Source organism: Oncorhynchus tshawytscha, linkage group LG08 (genome assembly GCF_018296145.1).
Source record: "Oncorhynchus tshawytscha isolate Ot180627B linkage group LG08, Otsh_v2.0, whole genome shotgun sequence".
Lineage (NCBI taxonomy): Eukaryota > Metazoa > Chordata > Actinopteri > Salmoniformes > Salmonidae > Oncorhynchus > Oncorhynchus tshawytscha.
In genome coordinates, this window is record NC_056436.1 from 83,222,752 (window position 1) to 83,246,165 (window position 23,414).

The 23,414-nt window shown below is 46.4% G+C and overlaps 1 protein-coding gene and 1 long non-coding RNA gene across 5 annotated transcripts in view; one reads left to right on the forward strand and one right to left on the reverse strand.

The window, feature by feature from the left end:
• Nucleotides 1–14,167: 14,167 nt before the first annotated feature.
• On the forward strand, nt 14,168–16,017 carry LOC121847004. The gene is made up of 3 exons (XR_006083987.1): nt 14,168–14,375; nt 14,700–15,371; nt 15,769–16,017. It is a non-coding gene; the product is annotated as an uncharacterized LOC121847004 (long non-coding RNA).
• Nucleotides 16,018–21,042: 5,025 nt separating this feature from the next.
• LOC112236062 (phosphoethanolamine N-methyltransferase 3-like) overlaps nt 21,043–23,414 on the reverse strand; it is a 32,625-nt gene continuing 30,253 nt past the window's right edge. For all 4 annotated transcript variants that reach the window (XM_042326116.1, XM_042326117.1, XM_042326115.1 and 1 more), the window contains exon 12: nt 21,043–21,546. In XM_042326116.1, the coding sequence (XP_042182050.1) occupies nt 21,436–21,546 (111 nt within the window). In that variant the 3' untranslated portion in view covers nt 21,043–21,435. The remainder of the gene's footprint in view (nt 21,547–23,414) is intronic.

Below are 23,414 nucleotides of genomic sequence, written 5' to 3' on the forward strand. Positions count from 1 at the left end.
GAGCTGACAGGACAGGACGGGAGCTGACAGGACAGGACAGGACAGGACGGGAGCTGACAGGACAGGACTGCAGCTGACAGGACAGGACGGGAGCTGACAGGACAGGATGGGAGCTGACAGGACAGGACAGGACGGGAGCTGACAGGACAGGATGGGAGCTGACAGGACAGGACGGGAGCTGACAGGACAGGACAGGACAGGACAGGACAGGACGGGAGCTGACAGGACAGGACGGGAGCTGACAGGACAGAGAAGGTCTGGAGAGAGAGATATTTACTGTCATCTATTTCACTTGCTTTGGCAATATAAACATACTGTATGTTTCCCATGCCAATAAAGCCCATTGAATTGATTAGAGAGAGTTAGAGAGAGAGAGATGTTCTGATGTTACATTGTGTATTTAAGAGAATTCCTGTCTACTGTAAAACTAAAGGCTGGCTTATACTGTCTGTACACTAGAATTCAACAAGTGTTGAAATTTTTCAGAATAGTCTTGCTCTTCAACTGTTTATGCTAGTCATCAAAAACAGCAAGGGACCTTCATCAAAAAAGGTTATTCAACTTTTTTTTACTAGGCAAGTCAGTTAAGAACAAATTCTTACTTTCAATGACAGCCTAGGAACAGTGGGTTAACAGCCTGTTCAGGGGTAGAACGACAGATTTGTACCTTGTCAGCTCGGGGGTTTAAACTTGCAACCTTCCGGTTACTAGTCCAACGCTCTAACCACTATGCTACCCTGCCGCCCCGCTGTTTTTAACTTATTCTACTACCATAAAAATTAATAGTGGACAGCTGAAGCAAACACAACAATGTTTTCTTCAGGAAAATTGCCCTACTACGTTTATATAGAGTATGTTGGAGTCCATTCAACCAGTTGGAGTTGGAGTCCATTCAACCAGTTGGAGTTGGAGTCCATTCAACCAGTTGGAGTTGGAGTCCATTCAACCAGTTGGAGTTGGAGTCCATTCAACCAGTTGGAGTTGGAGTCCATTAAACCAGTTGGAGTTGGAGTTCATTCAACCAGTTGGAGTTGGAGTCCATTCAACCAGTTGGAGTTGGAGTCCATTCAACCAGTTGGAGTTGGAGTTCATTCAACCAGTTGGAGTTGGAGTCCATTCAACCAGTTGGAGTTGGAGTTCATTCAACCAGTTGGAGTTGGAGTCCATTAAACCAGTTGGAGTTGGAGTCCATTCAACCAGTTGGAGTTGGAGTCCATTCAACCAGTTGGAGTTGGAGTCCATTCAACCAGTTGGAGTTGGAGTCCATTCAACCAGTTGGAGTTGGAGTCCATTAAACCAGTTGGAGTTGGAGTCCATTCAACCAGTTGGAGTTGGAGTCCATTCAACCAGTTGGAGTTGGAGTCCATTCAACCAGTTGGAGTTGGAGTCCATTCAACCAGTTGGAGTTGGAGTCCATTCAATCAGTTGGAGTTGGAGTCCATTCAATCAGTTGGAGTTGGAGTCCATTCAACCAGTTGGAGTTGAGCTTTCTGTTTCTTCTTCTCACCTGTGAACTAACATGTGACTGACGGTGTGACTGTGACTGACGGTGTGACTGACGGTGTTACTGTGACTGACGGTGTGACTGACCGTGTGTGACTGACGGTGTGACTGATGGTGTAACTGTGACTGACGGTGTGACTGACGGTGTGGTGACTGACGGTGTGGTGACTGACGGTGTGGTGACTGACAGTGTGGTGACTGACGGTGTGTCTGTGACTGACAGTGTGACTGTGACTGATGGTGTGACTGTGACTGAAGGTGTGACTGACGGTGTGACTGTGACTGAAGGTGTGACTGTGACTGACGGTGTGACTGTGACTGACGGTGTGGTGACTGACGGTATGACTGACGGTGTGACTGTGACTGATCGTGTGACTGTGACTGACGGTGTGACTGACGGTGTGACTGTGACTGACAGTGTGACTGTGACTGACGGTGTGACTGTGACTGACGGTGTGACTGACGGTGTGACTGTGACTGATGGTGTGACTGTGACTGACAGTGTGACTGATGGTGTGACTGTGACTGACAGTGTGACTGTGACTGACAGTGTGACTGTGACTGGTGTGACTGATGGTGTGACTGTGACTGTGACTGACGGTGTGACTGTGACTGACGGTGTGACTGATGGTGTGACGGTGACTGACGGTGTGACTGACAGTGTGACTGTGACTGACGGTGTGACTGTGACTGACGGTGTGACTGTAACTGATGGTGTGGTGACTGACGGTGTGACTGTGACTGACGGTGTGGTGACTGACGGTGTGACTGTGACTGATGGTGTGACTGTGACTGACAGTGTGACTGACGGTGTGACTGTGACTGACGGTGTGACTGTGACTGACGGTGTGACTGACAGTGTGACTGAGTGTGACTGTGACTGACGGTGTGACTGTGACTGACGGTGTGACTGTGACTGACAGTGTGACTGACAGTGTGACTGACAGTGTGACTGTGACTGACGGTGTGACTGTGACTGACGGTGTGACTGTGACTGACAGTGTGACTGTGACTGATGGTGTGACTGATGGTGTGACTGACGGTGTGACTGACGGTGTGACTGTGACTGACGGTGTGGTTACTGACGGTGTGACTGATGGTGTGACTGTGACTGACAGTGTGACTGATGGTGCGACTGACGGTGTGACTGTGATTGACGGTGTGACTGACGGTGTGACTGTGACTGACGGTGTGACTGTGACTGACGGTGTGACTGTGACTGACAGTGTGACTGTGACTGACGGTGTGACTGATGGTGTGACTGTGACTGATGGTGTGACTGACGGTGTGACTGTGACTGATGGTGTGACTGTGACTGACGGTGTGTGACTGACAGTGTGACTGACGGTGTGACTGACGGTGTGACTGTGACTGACAGTGTGACTGACGGTGTGACTGACGGTGTGACTGACGGTGTGATTGTGACTGGCGGTGTGACTGTGACTGATGGTGTGACTGTGACTGATGGTGTGACTGTGACTGATGGTGTGACTGTGACTGACGGTGTGACTGTGACTGATGGTGTGACTGACGGTGTGACTGTGACTGACGGTGTGACTGTGACTGACGGTGTGACTGTGACTGACGGTGTGACTGTGACTGACGGTGTGACTGTGACTGACGGTGTGACTGTGACTGACGGTGTGACTGTGACTGACGGTGTGACTGTGACTGACGGTGTGACTGTGACTGATGGTGTGACTGTGACTGACGGTGTGACTGACGGTGTGTTAAAGTTCACGTACTCACTGCTTTACCCTACTTGTCATTGTCCTGCCAATAATAGATAAAGCAAGTGAGTTTTAAATCAGAGGAAGATTTCTTTCTCCATTTCTTAGGATGCAGTTTTTATACATGTATTATAATGTTATCAGGTGTACATATAGAATGTCCATATGATGAAAAATCGTATGTTGAATTAAAATAAATGTCTAGTACATAGCTTATTTTAAGATTTTAACAAGATATTTTATTGTTTCATAATGTAAATAGATGAATGTATACAATGACATAATGCAAATGTCTCCAAAATAAACTTGATCGTGTTCCATTTTGGTCAAACCCTTCTCACTGGTCAGAGCCTTCTCACTGGTCAGAGCCTTCTCATTGGTCAAAGCCTTTTCACTGGTCAGAGCCTTCTCACTGGTCAGAGCCTTCTCACTGGTCAGAGCCTTCTCACTGGTCAGAGCCTTCTCATTGGTCAGAGCCTTCTCACTGGTCAGAGCCTTCTCATTGGTCAGAGCCTTCTCACTGGTCAGAGCCTTCTCACTGGTCAGAGCCTTCTCACTGGTCAGAGCTTCTCACTGGTCAGAGCCTTCTTACTGGTCAGAGCCTTCTCACTGGTCAGAGCCTTCTCACTGGTCAGAGCCTTCTCACTGGTCAGAGCCTTCTCACTGGTCAGAGCCTTCTCACTGGTCAGAGCCTTCTTACTGGTCAGAGCCTTCTCATTGGTCAGAGCCTTCTCACTGGTCAGAGCCTTCTCATTGGTCAAAGCCTTTTCACTGGTCAGAGCCTTCTCATTGGTCAAAGCCTTTTCACTGGTCAGAGCCTTCTGATTGGTCAGAGCCTTCTCACTGGTCAGAGCCTTCTCACTGGTCAGAGCCTTCTCACTGGTCAAAGCCTTTTCACTGGTCAGAGTCTTTCTCATTGGTCAAAGCCTTCTTACTGGTCAGAGCCTTCTCATTGGTCAGAGCCTTCTCACTGGTCAGAGCCTTCTCACTGGTCAGAGCCTTCTTACTGGTCAGAGCCTTCTCACTGGTCAGAGCCTTCTCACTGGTCAGAGCCTTCTCACTGGTCAGAACCTTCTCACTGGTCAGAGCCTTCTCACTGGTCAGAGCCTTCTCATTGGTCAGAGCCTTCTCACTGGTCAGAGCCTTCTCACTGGTCAGAGCCTTCTCATTGGTCAAAGCCTTTTCACTGGTCAGAGCCTTCTCATTGGTCAAAGCCTTTTTCACTGATCAGAGCCTTCTGATTGGTCAAAGCCTTTTCACTGGTCAGAGCCTTCTGATTGGTCAAAGCCTTTTCACTGGTCAGAGCCTTCTCATTGGTCAAAGCCTTTTCACTGGTCAGAGCCTTCTCATTGGTCAAACCCTTCTCACTGGTCAAAGCCTTCTCACTGGTCAGAGCCTTCTTACTGGTCAGAGCCTTCTCACTGGTCAAAGCCTTCTCACTGGTCAGAGCCTTCTTACTGGTCAGAGCCTTCTCACTGGTCAGAGCCTTCTCACTGGTCAGAGCCTTCTTACTGGTCAGAGCCTTCTCACTGATCAGAGCCTTCTTATTGGTCAAAGCCTTCTCACTGGTCAGAGCCTTCTTATTGGTCAAAGCCTTCTCACTGGTCAGAGCCTTCTCATTGGTCAAACCCTTCTCACTGGTCAGAGCCTTCTCATTGGTCAAAGCCTTTTCACTGGTCAGAGCCTTCTCATTGGTCAAAGCCTTGTCACTGATCAGAGCCTTCTCATTGGTCAGAGCCTTCTCATTGGTCAAACCCTTCTCACTGGTCAGAGCCTTCTCATTGGTCAAAGCCTTTTCACTGGTCAGAGCCTTCTCATTGGTCAAAGCCTTTTTCACTGATCAGAGCCTTCTGATTGGTCAAAGCCTTTTCACTGGTCAGAGCCTTCTGATTGGTCAAAGCCTTTTCACTGGTCAGAGCCTTCTCATTGGTCAAAGCCTTTTCACTGGTCAGAGCTGGGTCAAAGCCTTTTCACTGGTCAGAGCCTTCTCACTGGTCAAAGCCTTTTCACTGGTCAGAGCCTTCTCACTGGTCAGAGCCTTCTTACTGGTCAGAGCCTTCTCACTGGTCAGAGCCTTCTTATTGGTCAAAGCCTTCTCACTGGTCAAAGCCTTCTCACTGGTCAGAGCCTTCTTATTGGTCAAAGCCTTCTCACTGGTCAGAGCCTTCTCATTGGTCAAAGCCTTCTCACTGGTCAAAGCCTTCTCACTGATCAGAGCCTTCTCATTGGTCAAAGCCTTTTCTCTGGTCAGAGCCTTCTCACTGGTCAGAGCCTTCTCATTGGTCAAAGCCTTCTCACTGGTCAGATCCTTCTCACTGGTCAGAGCCTTCTCATTGGTCAAACCCTTCTCACTGGTCAGAGCCTTCTCACTGGTCAGAGCCTTCTCATTGGTCAAACCCTTCTCACCAGTCAGAGCCTTCTCATTGGTCAGAGCCTTCTCACAAGGGTCATTAATAAACTGTAACACACATTTTTTCCATTGACCAAGCCGGTGATGAAGGCAGTGCTAAGCTGGGATAAAGAGCTCGTATACTTGCATCCCAAATGGTACCCTATTCCCTATATAGTGCACTACTTTTGACTGGGGCCTATAGGGCTCTGGTCAAAAGTAGTGCACTATATAGGGAATTAGGGTGCAATTTGGGACATGGTCATAGCGTGCCACTTTACCACTCTGTGTTCATGGGGAACAATAGAACCATTCACATGTTGTTACCTAGGCCATGCCATAATCATGGCTGAGCAAGTCATTCCTTAAGCAAGGTTTAGCGCACTCACACAGCACACAGACCTCTAGACCTGAGGTACAGTAGAGTTAATTAAGCACCATATAAGATACAGTACATTCCAATACTCTTTAACTACACCATACAGGATACGTTTGTTATACCACCTGGCCATAGAGAGGCTTTTATTCTCTATTTTGGTTAGGCCAGGGTGTGACTAGGGTGGGCATTCTAGTTTCTTTATTTCTATGTTTTCTATTTCTTTGTTTTTTGGCTGAGTGTGGTTCCGAATCAGAGGCAGCTGTCTATCTTTGTGTCTGATTGGGAATCATACTTAGGCAGCCTTTTCCCCACCTGTGTTTGGTGGCTAGTTGTTTTCTGTTTAGTTTGTTTGCGTTTACAGAACTGTTTTTTTTCTGTTTTTTTCACTTTGTTATTTTGTTTGAGTAATAAAGAATCATGAACACTTTCCACGCTGCGTTTTGGTCCATGCCTTCCGACGAGAGAAGTAACAATGTTTCACTACTCTACTGTTTAATTACACCATACAGGATACATTCAAATATATCTACTCTTTAATTTACATATTTGATTAAATATCAGGAGTTGTGAGAAAATGAGTTTAAATGTATTTGACTAAAGTATATGTAAACTTCCCGACATCAACTGTATGTGCTTCCATAAACATAGGCACCCACATGGGGTGGTCAGACATTTCATTAAGCCTTCCATACAGTACCATTCATAAAAACGCCATGTAGCGTTGTAGCTAACTACTGGCTCTACACACTACTGTTTTACCATGTAGCGGTGTAGCTAACTACTGGAACTACACACTACTGTTTTACCATGTAGCAGTGTAGCTAACTACTGGAACTACACACTACTGTTTTACCATGTAGCTAACTACTGGAACTACACACTACTGTTTAACCATGTAGCTAACTACTGGAACTACACACTACTGTTTTACCATGTAGCGGTGTAGCTAACTACTGGAACTACACACTACTGTTTTACCATGTAGCGGTGTAGCTAACTACTGGAACTACACACTACTGTTTTACCATGTAGCTAACTACTGGAACTACACACTACTGTTTAACCATGTAGCTAACTACTGGAACTACACACTACTGTTTTACCATGTAGCGGTGTAGCTAACTACTGGAACTACACACTACTGTTTTACCATGTAGCGGTGTAGCTAACTACTGGAACTAAACACTACTGTTTTACCATGTAGCTGTGTAGCTAACTACTGCAACTACACACTACTGTTTTACCATGTAGCGGTGTAGCTAACTACTGGAACTAAACACTACTGTTTTACCATGTAGCGGTGTAGCTAACTACTGGCTCTACTACACACTACTGTTTTACCATGTAGCGTTGTAGCTAACTACTGGAACTACACACTACTGTTTTACCATGTAGTGGTGTAGCTAACTACTGGAACTACACACTACTGTTTTACCATGTAGCTGTGTAGCTAACTACTGGAACTACACACTACTGTTTTACCATGTAGCTGTGTAGCTAACTACTGGAACTACACACTACTGTTTTACCATGTAGCGGTGTAGCTAACTACTGGAACTACACACTACTGTTTTACCATGTAGCGGTGTAGCTAACTACTGGAACTACACACTACTGTTTTACCATGTAGTGGTGTAGCTAACTACTGGAGCTACACACTACTGTTTTACCATGTAGCGGTGTAGCTAACTACTGGAGCTACACACTACTGTTTTACCATGTAGCGGTGTAGCTAACTACTGGAGCTACACACTACTGTTTAACCATGTAGCTAACTACTGACTAACCATGTAGCTAACTATGACTTCTTTTGCAAAAATATGGGTGAAGTAGGCAATAATTTCCTTTCTTTTTCAGAATCAGACCTGCTTAATTTGTGTTTAATAGGCTTTCAATATGTAGTCTATGACATTTCAGATTTAGATATGATAATTTTTCACAAAGTCGTTTTTTAAAGTAACTTTAGTAAACTATACTTTTCTTAAGGGTAGCTTTAGTGTAGCGTAACTACTGCTAAGTGTACGTAATTGGTAGCTTGGTAAACAATCTTTTCAGAGTAGCTTGCCCAACACTATGTTAAATACATAATTGTTGTTAGCTTCCTGTTTCCTAAATGGTGCAATATTTTACTCCTAGAAACATCCAAACCATTTATTTGAACCTTAGAGAAGCTTTGGGTCAAAACACAAAAGTTTTAGGAAAACCTGTTATAGAGTATACTATATTTCTATCTTCAAGGTTTGCAGCACGGTAGTTCTGAAGGCCATGCTCCTCGCCCACTATTCCACTTCTCCAGCTAAACAAACTAAATCTAATGAAAAGAGTATTTATTAGAAATGACCCTGTTGTTTACTTTTAAAAGATATCGCTTCTGTACTTCAGAGGGCCACTGCCAACTTGCCATGCCCCTCTTTCTTGACTGCTCCAGCTAAACAAATAGTCTCAGCCTCCCTCAAACTTCTGTCCCTTTGAAGGTACTACCTAACTAAAACACGCCAACGTCAACACTAGGACATCGTTGTTATTTACGTCTTCAAGGTAGTTCAGAGGACCACTGCTACTATGCAAAGCTCTTTCTCTCTCTCACTCTACCACCTAAATAAACAGTCTCAGCAGTCCCAGAAGTAGTTGGGCGGAGGGGCCTCCATTCCCGGCTGCTGATTGGACCACAGGCCCCTGAATGTCTCCATTGAGAATTTCAGGAGGAATTTGTGGAGACTCTCTCATTTCAATTCAATTCAATTTAAGGGCTTTATTGGCATGGGAAACATATGTTTACATTGCCAAAGCAAGTGAAGTAGATCAGGTAGTCCCAAACTGGGGAGGGGGGGGGATACGTCGGGTACACCAAATAAAAACGTAATTCACAATTAATGTATTTATAATAAAAAAGTGTATATATATTATATATCTTTTTTTTTTAAATATTTTTTTATTCTTCACATTTTCAAACAGTACATAAATATTTTCCAATGGGGCTATGCATTTCGGTGAGTTTTTTTTCGCGCCTGAGTAGCCTCGTTTCACTGCCAGACATAAAATGAAACCATCTAGTGTTCAGTGAAATAACAACACAATGTCAAATACAGGTAGCCTCGTCAAATAATTAACATCCAATCACATTAACCGTTACTCATCCAAATCACATTAACCGTTACTCATCCAATTACATGAACCGTTACTCCTCCAATCACATTAACCGTTACTCATCCAATCACATGAACCGTTACTCCTCCAATCACATTAACCGTTACTCATCCAATCACATGAACCGTTACTCATCCAATCACATGAACCGTTACTCATCCAATCACATTAACCGTTACTCATCCAATCACATTAACCTCATCCAATCACATTAACCGTTACTCATCAATCCAATTACTCATTAACTCATCCAATCACATTAACCGTTACTCATCCAATCACATTAACCGTTACTCATCCAATCACATTAACCGTTACTCATCCAATCACATTAACCGTTACTACTCATCCAATCACATTAACCTCATTCACTCATCTCAATCACATTAACTCATCCATACTCATCCAATCACATTAACCGTTACTCATCCAATCACAATCTCATCCAATCATTAACCGTTACTCATCCAATCACATTAACTTACTCATCCAATCACATTAACCGTTACTCATCCAATCACATTAACCGTTACTCATCCAATCACATTAACCGTTACTCATCCAATCATATTAACCGTTACTCATCCAATCACATTAACCATTACTCTCTCGCAGAAACCTTCACTCTTGCGCCGACATTTAGAAACGAAACATGACAATTTAAAAAATAAGCCACAGGAGCTTTTTGAGCGAGAATAAAGACAACTTTCGAGTAGTAAGACATGTATAAAAGCCACAGATAACATTAATAAGAAGGGGCTAGAAGCGTCTTATATGGTGAGCTACTGAGTGGCTAGGACAGGGAAGCCCCACACTATTGTGGAGGACTTCATTCTTCCTGCTGCCGTGGATGTGGCTGGGACAATGCTGGTGGAAAAGGCCAAAAAATACTATACAGACAATCAAACAACACCGTTTCACGTCGCATCAGTGACATGGCAGGAGATGTTTTGAAACAGTTTAAAGTTTTCTTTACTGACCATAATTTTCACTTGTCTGACCGCTTGCATAATTTTTTTTGAGCAAATGAACTCAAGATTACAGACAATGTAAAATGTGATATAGTGAAGCTCCTGAGTGAGTTGGGTGCGCAATTACGAAGGTACTTTCCCGAAACGGATTACACAATTCATTATCCCTTTCATGCCCTGCCTTCAGTCCACTTAATGATATCTGAACAAGAGAGCCTCATCAAAAATGCAACAAGCATTTAATCAGAAGCCACTGCCAGATTTCTGGATTGGGCTGCACTCAGAATATCCTGCCTTGGCAAATCGTGCTGTTAAGTGGATTCTTGGCCCTCACTAGCATGAAAACTAAATACAGACACAGACTCACACCCTGATCTGTTTCACCTGTCTTTGTGATTGTCTCCACCCCCCTCCAGGTGTCGCTCATCTTCCCCATGATCCCCTGTGTATTTATACCTGCGTTCTCTGTTTGTCTGTAGCCAGTTTGTCTTGTTTGTTCAAGTCAACCAGCCAATCAACTTACTTTTCTTATCCTCCCGCCTGACCACTCTGCCTGCCCCTGACCCTGACCCTGAACCTGCCTGCCGTCCTGTACCTTTGCCCCTGATTGCTGTAATGGACATTGTTACTTCGACACGGTCTGCATCTGGGTCTAACCTTGATTCCTGATACAGACTGTGTGTGGAAAATGATTTCAGACTGAGACTCCCTCCAATACAACCCAACGTTGCAGAGTTATGTGCATCCTTTCAGGCACACCCTTCTCATTAACCTGTGGTGAGGTTCATCATTTTCGATGAACAAATAAAGTTTTACATGTAAGATGGCTAAATAAAGAGCAGAATTATTGATGATTATTATATTATTATTTGTGCCCTGGTCCTATAAGAGCTCTTTGTCACTTCCCACGAGCCGGGTTGTGACAAAAATTCACACTCATTCTTATGTTTAATATCTGTATCGCATAGTGCGTATGTGGCAGGCTTACACTGATGCCAAAAAAACAAACATTTGAGAGTGCGCACCGCTGACCCTGGTGCTAGAGGGGGTACAGCTGACCCTGGTGCTAGAGGGGGTACTCAGTTGGAGGTTGAATGTTTGAAGGGGTACGGGACTATAAAAAGTTTGGGAACCACTGAACTAGATAATTAACAAAAGTGAAATAAACAATAAAAAATAACAGTAAACATTACACTCACAAAAGTTTCAAAAGAATAAAGACATTTTAAATGTCATATTATGTGCAAACAGTTAAAGTACAATAGGAAAAATAAATCAACATAAATATGGGTTGTATTTACAATGGTGTTTGTTCTTCACTGGTTGACCTTTTCTCGTGGCAACAGGTCACATGGTGGCATTTCACCCAATTGTCTTCTAATTCTTTGTAGGTCTGTGTGTCTCTCTCCCTTTATATATTTATCTCTGCCTCTCTCTCTACCACCTCTCTCTCTGCCTCTCTCTCTACCTCTGCCTCTCTCTCTACCCCCTCTCTCTCTGCCTCTCTCTCTCTGCCTCTCTCTCTACCCCCTCTCTCTCTGCCTCTCTCTCTCTACCCATCTCTCTCTGCCTCTCTCTGCCTCTCTCTCTCTCTCTGCCTCTCTCTCTCTCTCTGTCTCTCTCTACCTCCTCTCTCTCTGCCTCTCTCTCTCTCTCTGCCTCTCTCTCTCTCTCTGCCTCTCTCTACCCATCTCTCTCTGCCTCTCTCTCTCTCTCTGCCTCTCTCTCTCTCTCTCTGCCTCTCTCTACCTCCTCTCTCTCTGCCGCTCTCTCTCTCTCTGCCTCTCTCTCTCTCTCTCTGCCTCTCTCTACCCCCTCTCTCTCTGCCTCTCTCTCTCTACCCATCTCTACCCCCTCTCCATCTGCCTCTCTCTCTCTCTGCCTCTCTCCCTCTCTCTCTCTCTACCCCTCTCTCTCTGCCTCTCTCTCTACCCCCTCTCTCTCTGCCTCTCTCTCTCTACCCATCTCTACCCCCTCTCTCTCTCTGCCTCTCTCTCTCTCTCTGCCTCTCTCTCTCTCTCTCTCTCTCTCTCTCTCTACCCCCTCTCTCTTTCTCTCTACCCCTCTCTCTCTACCCAACTCTCTCTGCCTCTCTCTCTCTGCCTCTCTCTACCCCCTCTCTCTCTGCCTCTCTCTCTCTCTCTCTCTCTGCCTCTCTCTCTCTCTCTCTCTCTCTCTCTCTCTCTCTCTCTCTCTACCCCTCTCTTCTTTCTCTCTACCCCTCTCTCTCTACCCAACTCTCTCTGCCACTCTCTCTCTTCTCTCCCTCTCTCTCCTTCTCTCTCTGCCTCTCTCTCTACCCCCTCTCTCTCTGCCCCTCTCTCTCTCCCCCTCTCTCTCTGCCTCTCTCTATCTCTCCCTCTCTCTCTCCCTTTCTCTCCCTCTCTCTCTGCCTCTCTCTCTATCCGCCTCTCCCTCTTCTGCTCTCTTTCTCTCTTCCATTCTCTTTTGGTCGACAGAAGAGGAATGTGTGTGATTTGCCTAAACAGCTGACCACTCACTTTGCAGTCCCGCACCCAACCTCCTTCTCTCTCCCTCCCACTCCCTCTCTCCTTCTCTCTCCCTCCCTCTCCCTCTCTCCTTCTCTCTCCCTCCATCTCTCAACCTCTCCCTCTCTCCTGCTCTCTCCCTCCCACTCCCTCTCTCTTTGTCTCTCCCTCTCTCCTTGTCTCTCCCTCCCTCTCTCTCCCTCTCTCCTTCTCTCTCCCTCTCTCTCCCTCCCTCTCCCTCCCACTCCCTCTCTCCTTCTCCCTCCCTCTCTCTCCCTCTCTCTTTGTCTCTCCCTCCCTCTCCCTCTCTCCCTCCCTCTCCCAACCTCTCCCTCTCTCTCCCTCTCTCCTTCTCTCTCCCTCCCTCTCCCAACCTCTCCCTCTCTCTCCCTCTCTCCTTCTCCCTCCCTCTCCCTCTCCCAACCTCTCCCTCTCTCCTTCTCTCTCCCTCCCTCTCCCTCTCTCTCATTCTCTCTCATTCTTTCTCATTCTCTCTCCCTCTCTCTCCCTCTCTCTCTCTCCCTCTCTCTCCCTCCCTCTCCCAACCTCTCCCTCTCCCTCTCCCTCTCCTTCTCTCTCCCTCCCTCCCTCTCCCTCCCTCTCCCTCTCTCCTTCTCTCTCCCTCCCTCTCCCTCTCTCTCCTTCTCTCTCCCTCCCTCTCCCTCTCTCCTTCTCTCTCCCAACCTCTCCCTCTCTCCTTCTCTCTCCCTCCCTCTCCCAACATCTCCCTCTCTCTCCCTCTCTCCTTCTCCCTCCCTCTCTCTCCCTCTCTCTTTGTCTCTCCTTCCCTCTCCCTCTCTCCTTCTCTCTCCCTCCCTCTCCCAACCTCTCCCTCCCTCTCCCTCTCTCCTTCTCTCTCCCTCCCTCTCCCTCTCTCTCCTTCTCTCTCCCTCCCTCTCCCAACCTCTCCCTCTCTCTCCCTCTCTCCTTCTCTCTCCCTCCCTCTCCCAACCTCTCCCTCTCCCTCCCTCCCTCTCTCCTTCTCTCTCCCTCCCTCTCCCAACCTCTCCCTCCCTCTCCCTCTCTCCTTCTCTCTCCCTCCCTCTCCCAACCTCTCCCTCCCTCTCCCTCTCTCATTCTCTCTCCCTCCCTCTCCCTCTCTCTCCTTCTCTCTCCCTCCCTCTCCCAACCTCTCCCTCTCTCTCCCTCTCTCCTTCTCTCTCCCTCCCTCTCCCCCTCTCCCTCCCTCTCCCTCTCTCATTCTCTCTCCCTCCCTCTCCCTCTCTCTCCTTCTCTCTCCCTCCCTCTCCCAACCTCTCCCTCTCTCTCCCTCTCTCCTTCTCTCTCCCTCCCTCTTCCTCCCTCTCCCTCTCTCCTTCTCTCTCCCTCCCTCTCCCTCTCTCTCCCTCTCTCCCTCCCTCTCCCAACCTCTCCCTCTCTCTCCCTCTCTCCTTCTCTCTCCCCCCCTCCCTCTCTCCTTCTCTCTCCCTCCCTCCCTCTCCCTCTCTCTCCCTCTCTCCTTCTCTCTCTACCCCTCTCCCTCTCTCTCCCTCTCTCCTTCTCTCTCCCCCTCTCCCTCTCTCCCTCCCTCTCCCAACCTCTCCCTCTCTCTCCCTCTCTCCTTCTCTCTCTACCCCCTTCTTTCTCTCCTTGTTGCGTTCCCTGTGGTTTTGTGGTTGTGAACCTTGTGAACTGTTAATCCTGCGCTCAGTCAGTCGGTGGGTTCATTGGTCTGTACATCACAGGATCCATCCAACGGCTCAGGGGAGAAGTGGCGGCTGGTGTTATTGGGCGCTCTCCTCATCTGTGGGTTAAACCTGGAGTTTGGTAAGTGACTTTATTTCCTCTCTCTGTGGCTGTGGATAGTGAGCATTCCTGAACGTACACTAGGCTAGTGAGGTGCAGGAAGAGATTAGTAGATGACTTACTGTGAACTTTGATGGCATTTCTTTTGTTAGTTACATTACTTTTCACCTCATGCTGTCTGTCTGTATTGTACATTCCATGCAGGACATTCCTGTTATTGCCAAAGTATGTTTACCAATAGCAAATCAACAATAGACTCTTCATGTTGCATTAACCTGAAGCATACTGTGCTTGTGACTATGGTTATGTGTATTTCAAAGAATACAAATTCACTATTTGACACAGGACAGTGCCAGCAGGATGAGTAGGAGGGACGGACCAGCCCACCAGGCCGTAAGCCTAAACCCAGTAACAGTAAACCAGTGAGGGGAGCAGGAGGGACCGACCAGCCCACCAGGCCGTAAGCCTAAACCCAGTAACAGTAAACCAGTGAGGGGAGCAGGAGGGACGGACCAGCCCACCAGGCCGTAAGCCTAAACCCAGTAACAGTAAACCAGTGAGGGGAGCAGGAGGGACGGACCAGCCCACCAGGCCGTAAGCCTAAACCCAGTAACAGTAAACCAGTGAGGGGAGCAGGAGGGACGGACCAGCCCACCAGGCCGTAAGCCTAAACCCAGTAACAGTAAACCAGTGAGGGGAGCAGGAGGGACCGACCAGCCCACCAGGCCGTAAGCCTAAACCCAGTAAGGGTAAACCAGTGAGGGGAGCAGGAGGGACGGACCAGCCCACCAGGACGTAAGCCTAAACCCAGTAAGGGTAAACCAGTGAGGGGAGCAGAAGGGACGGACCAGCCCACCAGGACGTAAGCCTAAACCCAGTAAGGGTAAACCAGTGAGGGGAGCAGGAGGGACAGACCAGCCCACCAGGACGTAAGCCTAAACCCAGTAAGGGTAAACCAGTGAGGGGAGCAGGTCAACCCAAAGCTAAAGCAACACCGGCCCTGTTCCTCTGACACAGGTAGGGTTGAAAACATGTCAAATTATCAAATTATTCATAAAAGTAAGCCTTGTTTTGCATTTTCATAATCGTGAGGCTGCCATGACAGATTGGGATCTTCGTCAAATCTGTACATATGAGTAGTATGCATTAAAGGTAAACATTATGTGCACAAATTTTTAAAAAGCACTCACAGGTCTGAGATTTCTGATTCAATGGACGGATGTTGGTGGAGCAATGTCTACTAATGGGTGCTAATTACAAGCATTCATAAAAGTTGTGACTAAGGCCGACGCGTAAGCTTGAATAAAAATAAGTGATACTAGCAAAAGCAGTGTGAGGGATTCTCTTGTGTTTAAACATAATGAAGAATAAAGATAAACTGCATGTTTCTCCTCTCCTGGTTTTATAACCGTAGGCTGAGTTAGTGTGGGTTGAGTTCCAGCGTGTAGGGGGCCGTCTGAGTGTCCGGGTCGGCGACACCATGAAGCTGAGGTGGAAAGGGAACCCCTGATGCGTCAGGCGTTCCTGCTTACCTAGAGGACAACGAGGTGAGACTCAGGTGAGACTCCGGTCCTGACGATGTGATGGGACAGGGTGCCATGGAAACAGGCCTCCATGGCAACAAGGGCTCACTAGAAAAAGTGACCTCAGTCTCAATGTTGTTTTCCCCGTATAAAACTTGAATATAAAAAGAGACTCACTTCATTTCTCATCTCTCTGTTTGTACAGTTATGCTGTATGTAGGCCTGTGTGACTCTGGTGTGAGGGACTCATTGCTCACCTCTCTGTTTGTACAGAGATGCTGTATGTAGGCCTGTGTGACTCTGGTGAGAGGGACTCATTTCTCACCTCTCTGTTTGTACTGTGGAAGGACCACCAGAGGGCAGGCTGGGCCCAACAAGGCATGGGAGACAAGGTAACCAGAGGCAATTAAGCACAGCTGACAGTACTAATGACATACTCTCCTTCCCCTATAAGAGAGAAAATGGAACCAGCAGAGAGAAGAGGGGAAAACTATCTCTGGAAGATGGCCACCGAGAGAGAGGAGCTATCCAGGAAGAACCACTAAGAATGGCCACCGAGACAGAGGAGCTATCCAGGAAGAACCACTAAGAATGGCCACCGAGACAGAGGAGCTATCCAGGAAGAACCACTAAGAATGGCCACAGAGAGAGAGGAGCTATCCAGGAAGAACCACTAAGAATGGCCACAGAGAGAGAGAGCTATCCAGGAAGAACCACTAAGAATGGCCACCGAGACAGAGGAGCTATCCAGGAAGAACCACTAAGAATGGCCACCGAGACAGAGGAGCTATCCAGGAAGAACCACTAAGAATGGCCACCGAAAGAGAGGAGCTATCCAGGAAGAACCACTAAGAATGGCCACCGAAAGAGAGGAGCTATCCAGGAAGAACCACTAAGAATGGCCACCGAGAGAGAGGAGCTATCCAGGAAGAACCACTAAGAATGGCCACCGAGAGAGAGGAGCGATCCAGGAAGAACCACTAAGAATGGCCACCGAGACAGAGGAGCTATCCAGGAAGAACCACTAAGACGGTGACAATCCCGTGACTTTTGTTGTAGTTTAAAGATAATCCTATTGTGTTCCTGTTTCATCTGGAGAAGAAGATGTATGTTTTTCCTTGGAAGATTTTCATTGATTATGTTGGAGTGTTTGTGTTGACCAAATGCCCTCAATAGAGAACTGTGTTCAATCAAGAAAACCTACTCCTGACTCGTTTATTCCACCTTCCCGCCTTAGAGTGACGCCCAATTACTTGGTCCGCTCACAGTACAGAGATGCTGTATGTAAGGCCTGTGTGACTCTGGTGTGAGGGACTCTTGTTTCTTTATGTTTGTACAGAGATGCTGTATGTAGGCCTGTGTGACTCTGGTGTGAGGGACTCTTGTTTCTTTGTGTTTGTGTTTGTACAGAGATGCTGTATGTAAGGCCTGTGTGACTCTGGTGTGAGGGACTCTTGTTTCTTTATGTTTGTACAGAGATGCTGTATGTAAGGCCTGTGTGACTCTGGTGTGAGGGACTCTTGTTTCTTTGTGTTTTTACAGAGATGCTGTATGTAAGGCCTGTGTGACTCTGGTGTGAGGGACTCTTGTTTCTTTGTGTTTGTACAGAGATGCTGTATGTAAGGCCTGTGTGACTCTGGTGTGAGGGACTCTTGTTTCTTTGTGTTTGTACAGAGATGCTGTATGTAAGGCCTGTGTGACTCTGGTGTGAGGGACTCTTGTTTCTTTGTGTTTGTATAGGACACATGCAGCATGACCCGTACGGCAACCTGACCCTGTCCAACTCTACAGGAGAAAAAAACCTTCCCCATGTACTGTGAAGACAGGGACTCCAGGAAGGACGATGACAAGGACGTCTTTGTCTTCTTCCCTGGTACTAAATCCCGGCCTCCTGACATAGGGGTCGTTACCATGGCTACGCCCCATAAGGCACCCTAGTTTCTACGTAGTGCACTACATTTGACCAGGACCCATAGGCCCCTTTCTTTGATCAAAGAAGTGCATTACAGTAGTGATTTGGGAATAGAATGAACTTTGAGGCCCATGTGATCACCTACAGCTGCTGAGTCCCTAATAGCACCCTATTCCCTATTCCCATTGGGCTCTGTTCAAAAGTAGTGCATTACATAGGGAATAGGGCGCCATATGTTCTCAACTGGCCTACCTGGTTAAATAAAGGTGAGGTTTTTAAACAAATTAAATAAGAGGAGCTGTTCATACCCTCCTCCTCCTACTGAGGTCATCCAGTTGAGGACCAATTGGCCGACAGCACCTCCCCTGTCGGTTGACATCACCTGAAGCTGAAGGTGAGATCAGAACACATCAGGAGGGATTAGATTACATAATACAGAATTACCCATTTTGAAACAGACCTTGTTGCTTAGAAAAACCTTTACTTTAACAGCTATAGAGGTCTATAATGCATTGGGACACAGTTATAATGCATTATAAGACTTGTCATAAGCACATTTAACCGCGCTTGACTATCATCTCATAATATGCTACAATACGGTACAATATATTTAACGCCACCTTATATATATGCCAGGTGAGGCCCTCGGGACAAAGCTAAACATAACACAGGTTCTTTACATCATGGACTGGAGTCAGACAACAATAGCAGGATGCAACCGTTATTTATTTACAAATTTTCCAGCGTCATAAATCTCCATATATCTCTCGCTCCCAGTAGCTGTGTACAACTCTCCTAGAAGACAGACTCCAACTGAGAGAAATAGCAGATTTCTCACAGACTAAATATCGCTCGGTTTGATACGTTTCATTCATATACTCAAAACAGACCATAATAATGTGTTGCAACAGTCACGGTAACCAGGGAGAAGGTGAGCCGGTCTAGGTAGAATATTGGCGCCAACACCTAAAAACACTACATTTACAATCATTCCTATTTGTCATACTTTGTTAAAAGAACAGCATCAGTTCTCCTGTTCTCCCAAGGCACAACGACCAGCACAGCAAAGGGATCCTCTGAATGACACAAACAGGAAGACTTCACAAACACTTGGGCTCCCGAGTGGCGCAGGGGTCTCTCAGTGCTAGAGGCGTCACTGCAGTACCCGGTTCAAATCCAGGCTGTATCACATCCGGCTGTGATTGGGAGTCCCATAGGGCGGCGCACAATTGGCCAAGCGTCGTGCGGGTTTGGCCGGAGAAGGCCGTCATTGTAAATAAGAATTTGTTCTTAACTGACTTGCCTAGTTAAATAAAGGTTAAATAATACACAACACCACGCCCATTTCCTTTATTTATTTCAGTCAAATGACCTCGTGGCCTCATGACTGAGATGTTTTTCATAATTTCATAATTTATCAACATTATTTTAAAAAACCTGCAGAAAATGTGGCGTTTCTATGTCAAAGGTTTTGTTAAATTTCAGTCTTCTGTGATGAAAATAAAGTGTAATATTGAGATGCAAACTCAAAATGTAATACATTTCAACTCTATATCTGACATGATACAGGTGGCTTCTTTTTTTACGCCCGTAACCATGTGTGTGAGGTGAGGACTTTTGTTTAAAAGTAGAATTATTTAAGACGACCGGAGGGGGGGAGAGAAATAGAGAGAAATAGAGAGAGGAGAGAGAAATAGAGAGAGGAGAGAGAAATAGAGAGAGGAGAGAGAAATAGAGAGAGAGAAATAGAGAGGAATAGAGAGGGGAGAGAGAAATAGAGGGGAGAGAGAAATAGAGAAATAGAGAGAGGAGAGAGAAATAGAGAGGGGAGAAATAGAGAGAGAAAGAAATAGAGAGAAATAGAGAGAGAGAGAGAGAGAGAAATAGAGAGGGGGAGAGAAATAGAGAGAGAGAGAGAAGAGAGGGAGGGGAGAGAGAAATAGAGAGGGGAGAAATAGAAGAAATAGAGAGGGGAGATAGAGAAATAGAGGGGAGAGAAATAGAGAGGGGAGAGAGAAATAGAGAGGGGGGGAGAGAAAATAGAGAGGGGAGAGAAATAGAGAGAGGGGAATAGAGGGGGAGAGAAATAGAGAGGGGAGAGAGAAATAGAGAGGGGAGAGAGAAATAGAGAGGGGGGAATAGAGAGAGAAATAGAGAGGGGAGAGAAATAGAGAGGGGGAGAGAAATAGAGAGGGGGAGAAATAGAGAGGGGAAGAGAAATAGAGAGGGGAGAGAGAAATAGAGAGGGGAGAGAAATAGAAATAGAGAGGGGAGAGAGAAATAGAGAGGGAGAGAAAATAGAGAGGGAGAGAAATAGAGAGGGGAGAGAAATAGAGAGGGGGAGAAATAGAGAGGGGGAGAGAAAATAGAGAGGAGGAGAGAGAAATAGAGAGGGGGAGAGAAATAGAGAGGGGGAGAGAAATAGAGAGGGGGGAGAAATAGAGAGGGTTTACCATAGTGTTTTATTTTTGGTTCAGGTGTATCAGGATTAAATAAAGAGTCCAGGAATCTTTAACAATCAACAGTTTTGTTCACTTAAATTCTGTGGTAAAAGTGTGTCTGCCTGAAACTCTCCAAAATGAACAATGATATTTGAATCTGTTAAAGGTGGAATACAGAGGTGGTCTCCGCTCTGACTGGGCTGTTCAGCTGCAGCATGGACCTTCACTGGATAAGTGTAAAAAGAAAGGAGGGGGGGGGTCAATGTAAATGGTCCGGGGGGCCAGTTGATGAATTGTTCAGCAGTCTTATGGCTTGGGGGAAGGAGCTGTTAAGGAGCCCTTTGTTAGTCCCAAAATGTGTTGCATGTCAGCAATCAAGTTTTCAAGACTTTTTCAATGGTGGACATGGTGACATGGCAATAATGGTGACCATGGTGATAATGGTGACCATGGTGATTATGGTGACCATGGTGATTATGGTGACTATGGTGATTATGGTGACCATGGTGATAATGGTGACCATGGTGATTATGGTGACCGTGGTGATAATGGTGACCGTGGTGATAATGGTGACCGTGGTGATTATGGTAACCATGGTGATTATGGTAACCATGGTGATACCTTTAGAAGTTGGGAACACAATGTAACGTAACAGGCTTTTATAATTCACAATAGAATCCTGCTATTAAATATACTGCATATTAGATTTGAATCTTAGCCTACCTCTTTTTACTACCTCATTTGCCATGAAGACAGAACAATGAGGCAGCAACAAGGACAGACAGAAACTAATTCAAGCCAGGGCAACAGAGTGTTTTCAACATTTTATTTGTAAAAGTTATCAAACTATGGTATGTTGATAGTACAGACTGGGAAATGATGCACATTCACATTTGATAACAAAAAAATTGCCGGGTCAAATTTACACAAAGTTAAAATGTCTAATAAAATTTACTTTGGTAAAAAGATCATTTTCGCCTTTCAAACCAAAGAAACCAGTTAGACTGGTACCTGGATAACGACCATTTTTCAAATACTTCACAATCTGTACGTGCCACAAGATCATCTCAGACTAGAGGCTACTGATGTCTAGTAAGCACCTCTAGTTGATCTGGTAGCAGTGGGGCTGGGACCAGGCACTGAACCCTCCCTCCTGAAGGGATACTTCTCTCCTCTCTCTCTCTCTCTCTCTCCCTCCATCTCTCTCAGTTCCTTGTTGCATGGAATAGACCCCAGCGTTGGTCCCCAGTGTTGCAGCGTTTTAGTTTGTCTCTCCAGCCGTTCACTATGGCCAGGTAGTCTTCCTCTGAGAACTCCTAGGAAAGACCCAAGATACAAGATAACATGGGTTTAACAGTCCAACGAAGTATCAAAATCAAATCAAATTGTATTTGTCACCTGCGCCGAATACAACAGGTGTAGTAGACCTGGGAGAAAACTAACTACCAATTGGATATCACGAAGTCAATGTGGAGGCTATATACAGGGTGTACCGGTACAGAGTCAATGTGGAGGCTATATACAGGGGGTACCGGTACAGAGTCAATGTGGAGGCTATATACAGGGGGTACCGGTACAGAGTCAATGTGGAGGCTATATACAGGGGGTACCGGTACAGAGTCAATGTGGAGCCTATATACAGGGGGTACTGGTACAGAGTCAATGTGGAGGCTATATACAGGGGGTAATGGTACAGAGTCAATGTGGAGCCTATATACAGGGGGTACCGGTACAGAGTCAATCTGGAGGCTATATACAGGGGGTACCGGTACAGAGTCAATGTGGAGGCTATATACAGGGGGTACCGGTACAGAGTCAATGTGGAGCCTATATACAGGGGGTACTGGTACAGAGTCAATGTGGAGGCTATATACAGGGGGTAACGGTACAGAGTCAATGTGGAGGCTATATACAGGGGGTACCGGTTCAGAGTCAATGTGGAGACTTTATACAGGGGTACCAGTACAGAGTCAATGTGGAGACTATATACAGGGGTACCGGTACAGAGTCAATGTGGATGGTATATACAGGGGGTACCGGTACAGAGTCAATGTGGAGAGCTATATACAGGGGGTACAGAGTCAATGTGGAGGCTATATACAGGGGTACCGGTACAGAGTCAATGTGGAGACTATATACAGGGGGGGGTACCAGTACCGATACAGAGTCAATGTGGAGCCTATATACAGGGGTACCAGTACAGAGTCAATGTGGAGGCTATATACAGGGGGTACCGGTACAGAGTCAATGTGAGACTATATACAGGGGGTACCTATATACAGGTACAGAGTCAATGTGGAGGCTATATACAGGGGTACAGAGTCACTATATACAGGGGTACAGAGTCAATGTGGATGGTATATACAGGGGGTACCGGTACAGAGTCAATGTGGAGGCTATATACAGGGGGTACCGTACAGAGTACCGGTACAGAGTCAATGTGGAGGCTATATACAGGGGGTACCAGTACAGAGTCAATGTGGAGGCTATATACAGGGGGTACCGGTAGAGAATCAATGTGGAGGCTATATACAGGGGGTACCGGTACAGAGTCAATGTGGAGGCTATATACAGGGGGTACCAGTACAGAGTCAGAGTCAATGTGGAGGCTATATACAGGGGGAGACTACTGGTACAGAGTCAATGTGGAGGCTATATACAGGGGGTATTCAATGTGGAGGCTATATACAGGGGGTACAGAGTCAATGTGGAGGCTATATACAGGGGGTACCGGTACAGAGTCAATGTGGAGGCTATATACAGGGGTACCAGTACAGAGTCAATGTGGAGGTTATATACGTATATACAGGGGTTCGGTACAGAGTCAATGTGGAGGCTATATACAGGGGGTACCAGTACAGAGTCAATGTGGAGGCTATATACAGGGGGTACCAGTACAGAGTCAATGTGGAAGCTATATAGTAGAGTCAGGGTATTACGGGGGTACAGAGTCAATGTGGGGACTATATACAGGGGGTACAGTAGAGTCAATGTACCAGTAGAGTCAATGTGGAGACTATATACAGGGGTACCAGAGAGTCAATGTGGAGACTATATAGACAGGGGGTACCAGTAGAGTCAATGTGGAGACTATATACAGGGGGTACCAGTAGAGTCAATGTGGAGACTATATACAGGGGGTACCAGTAGAGTCAATGTGGAGACTATATACAGGGGGTACCAG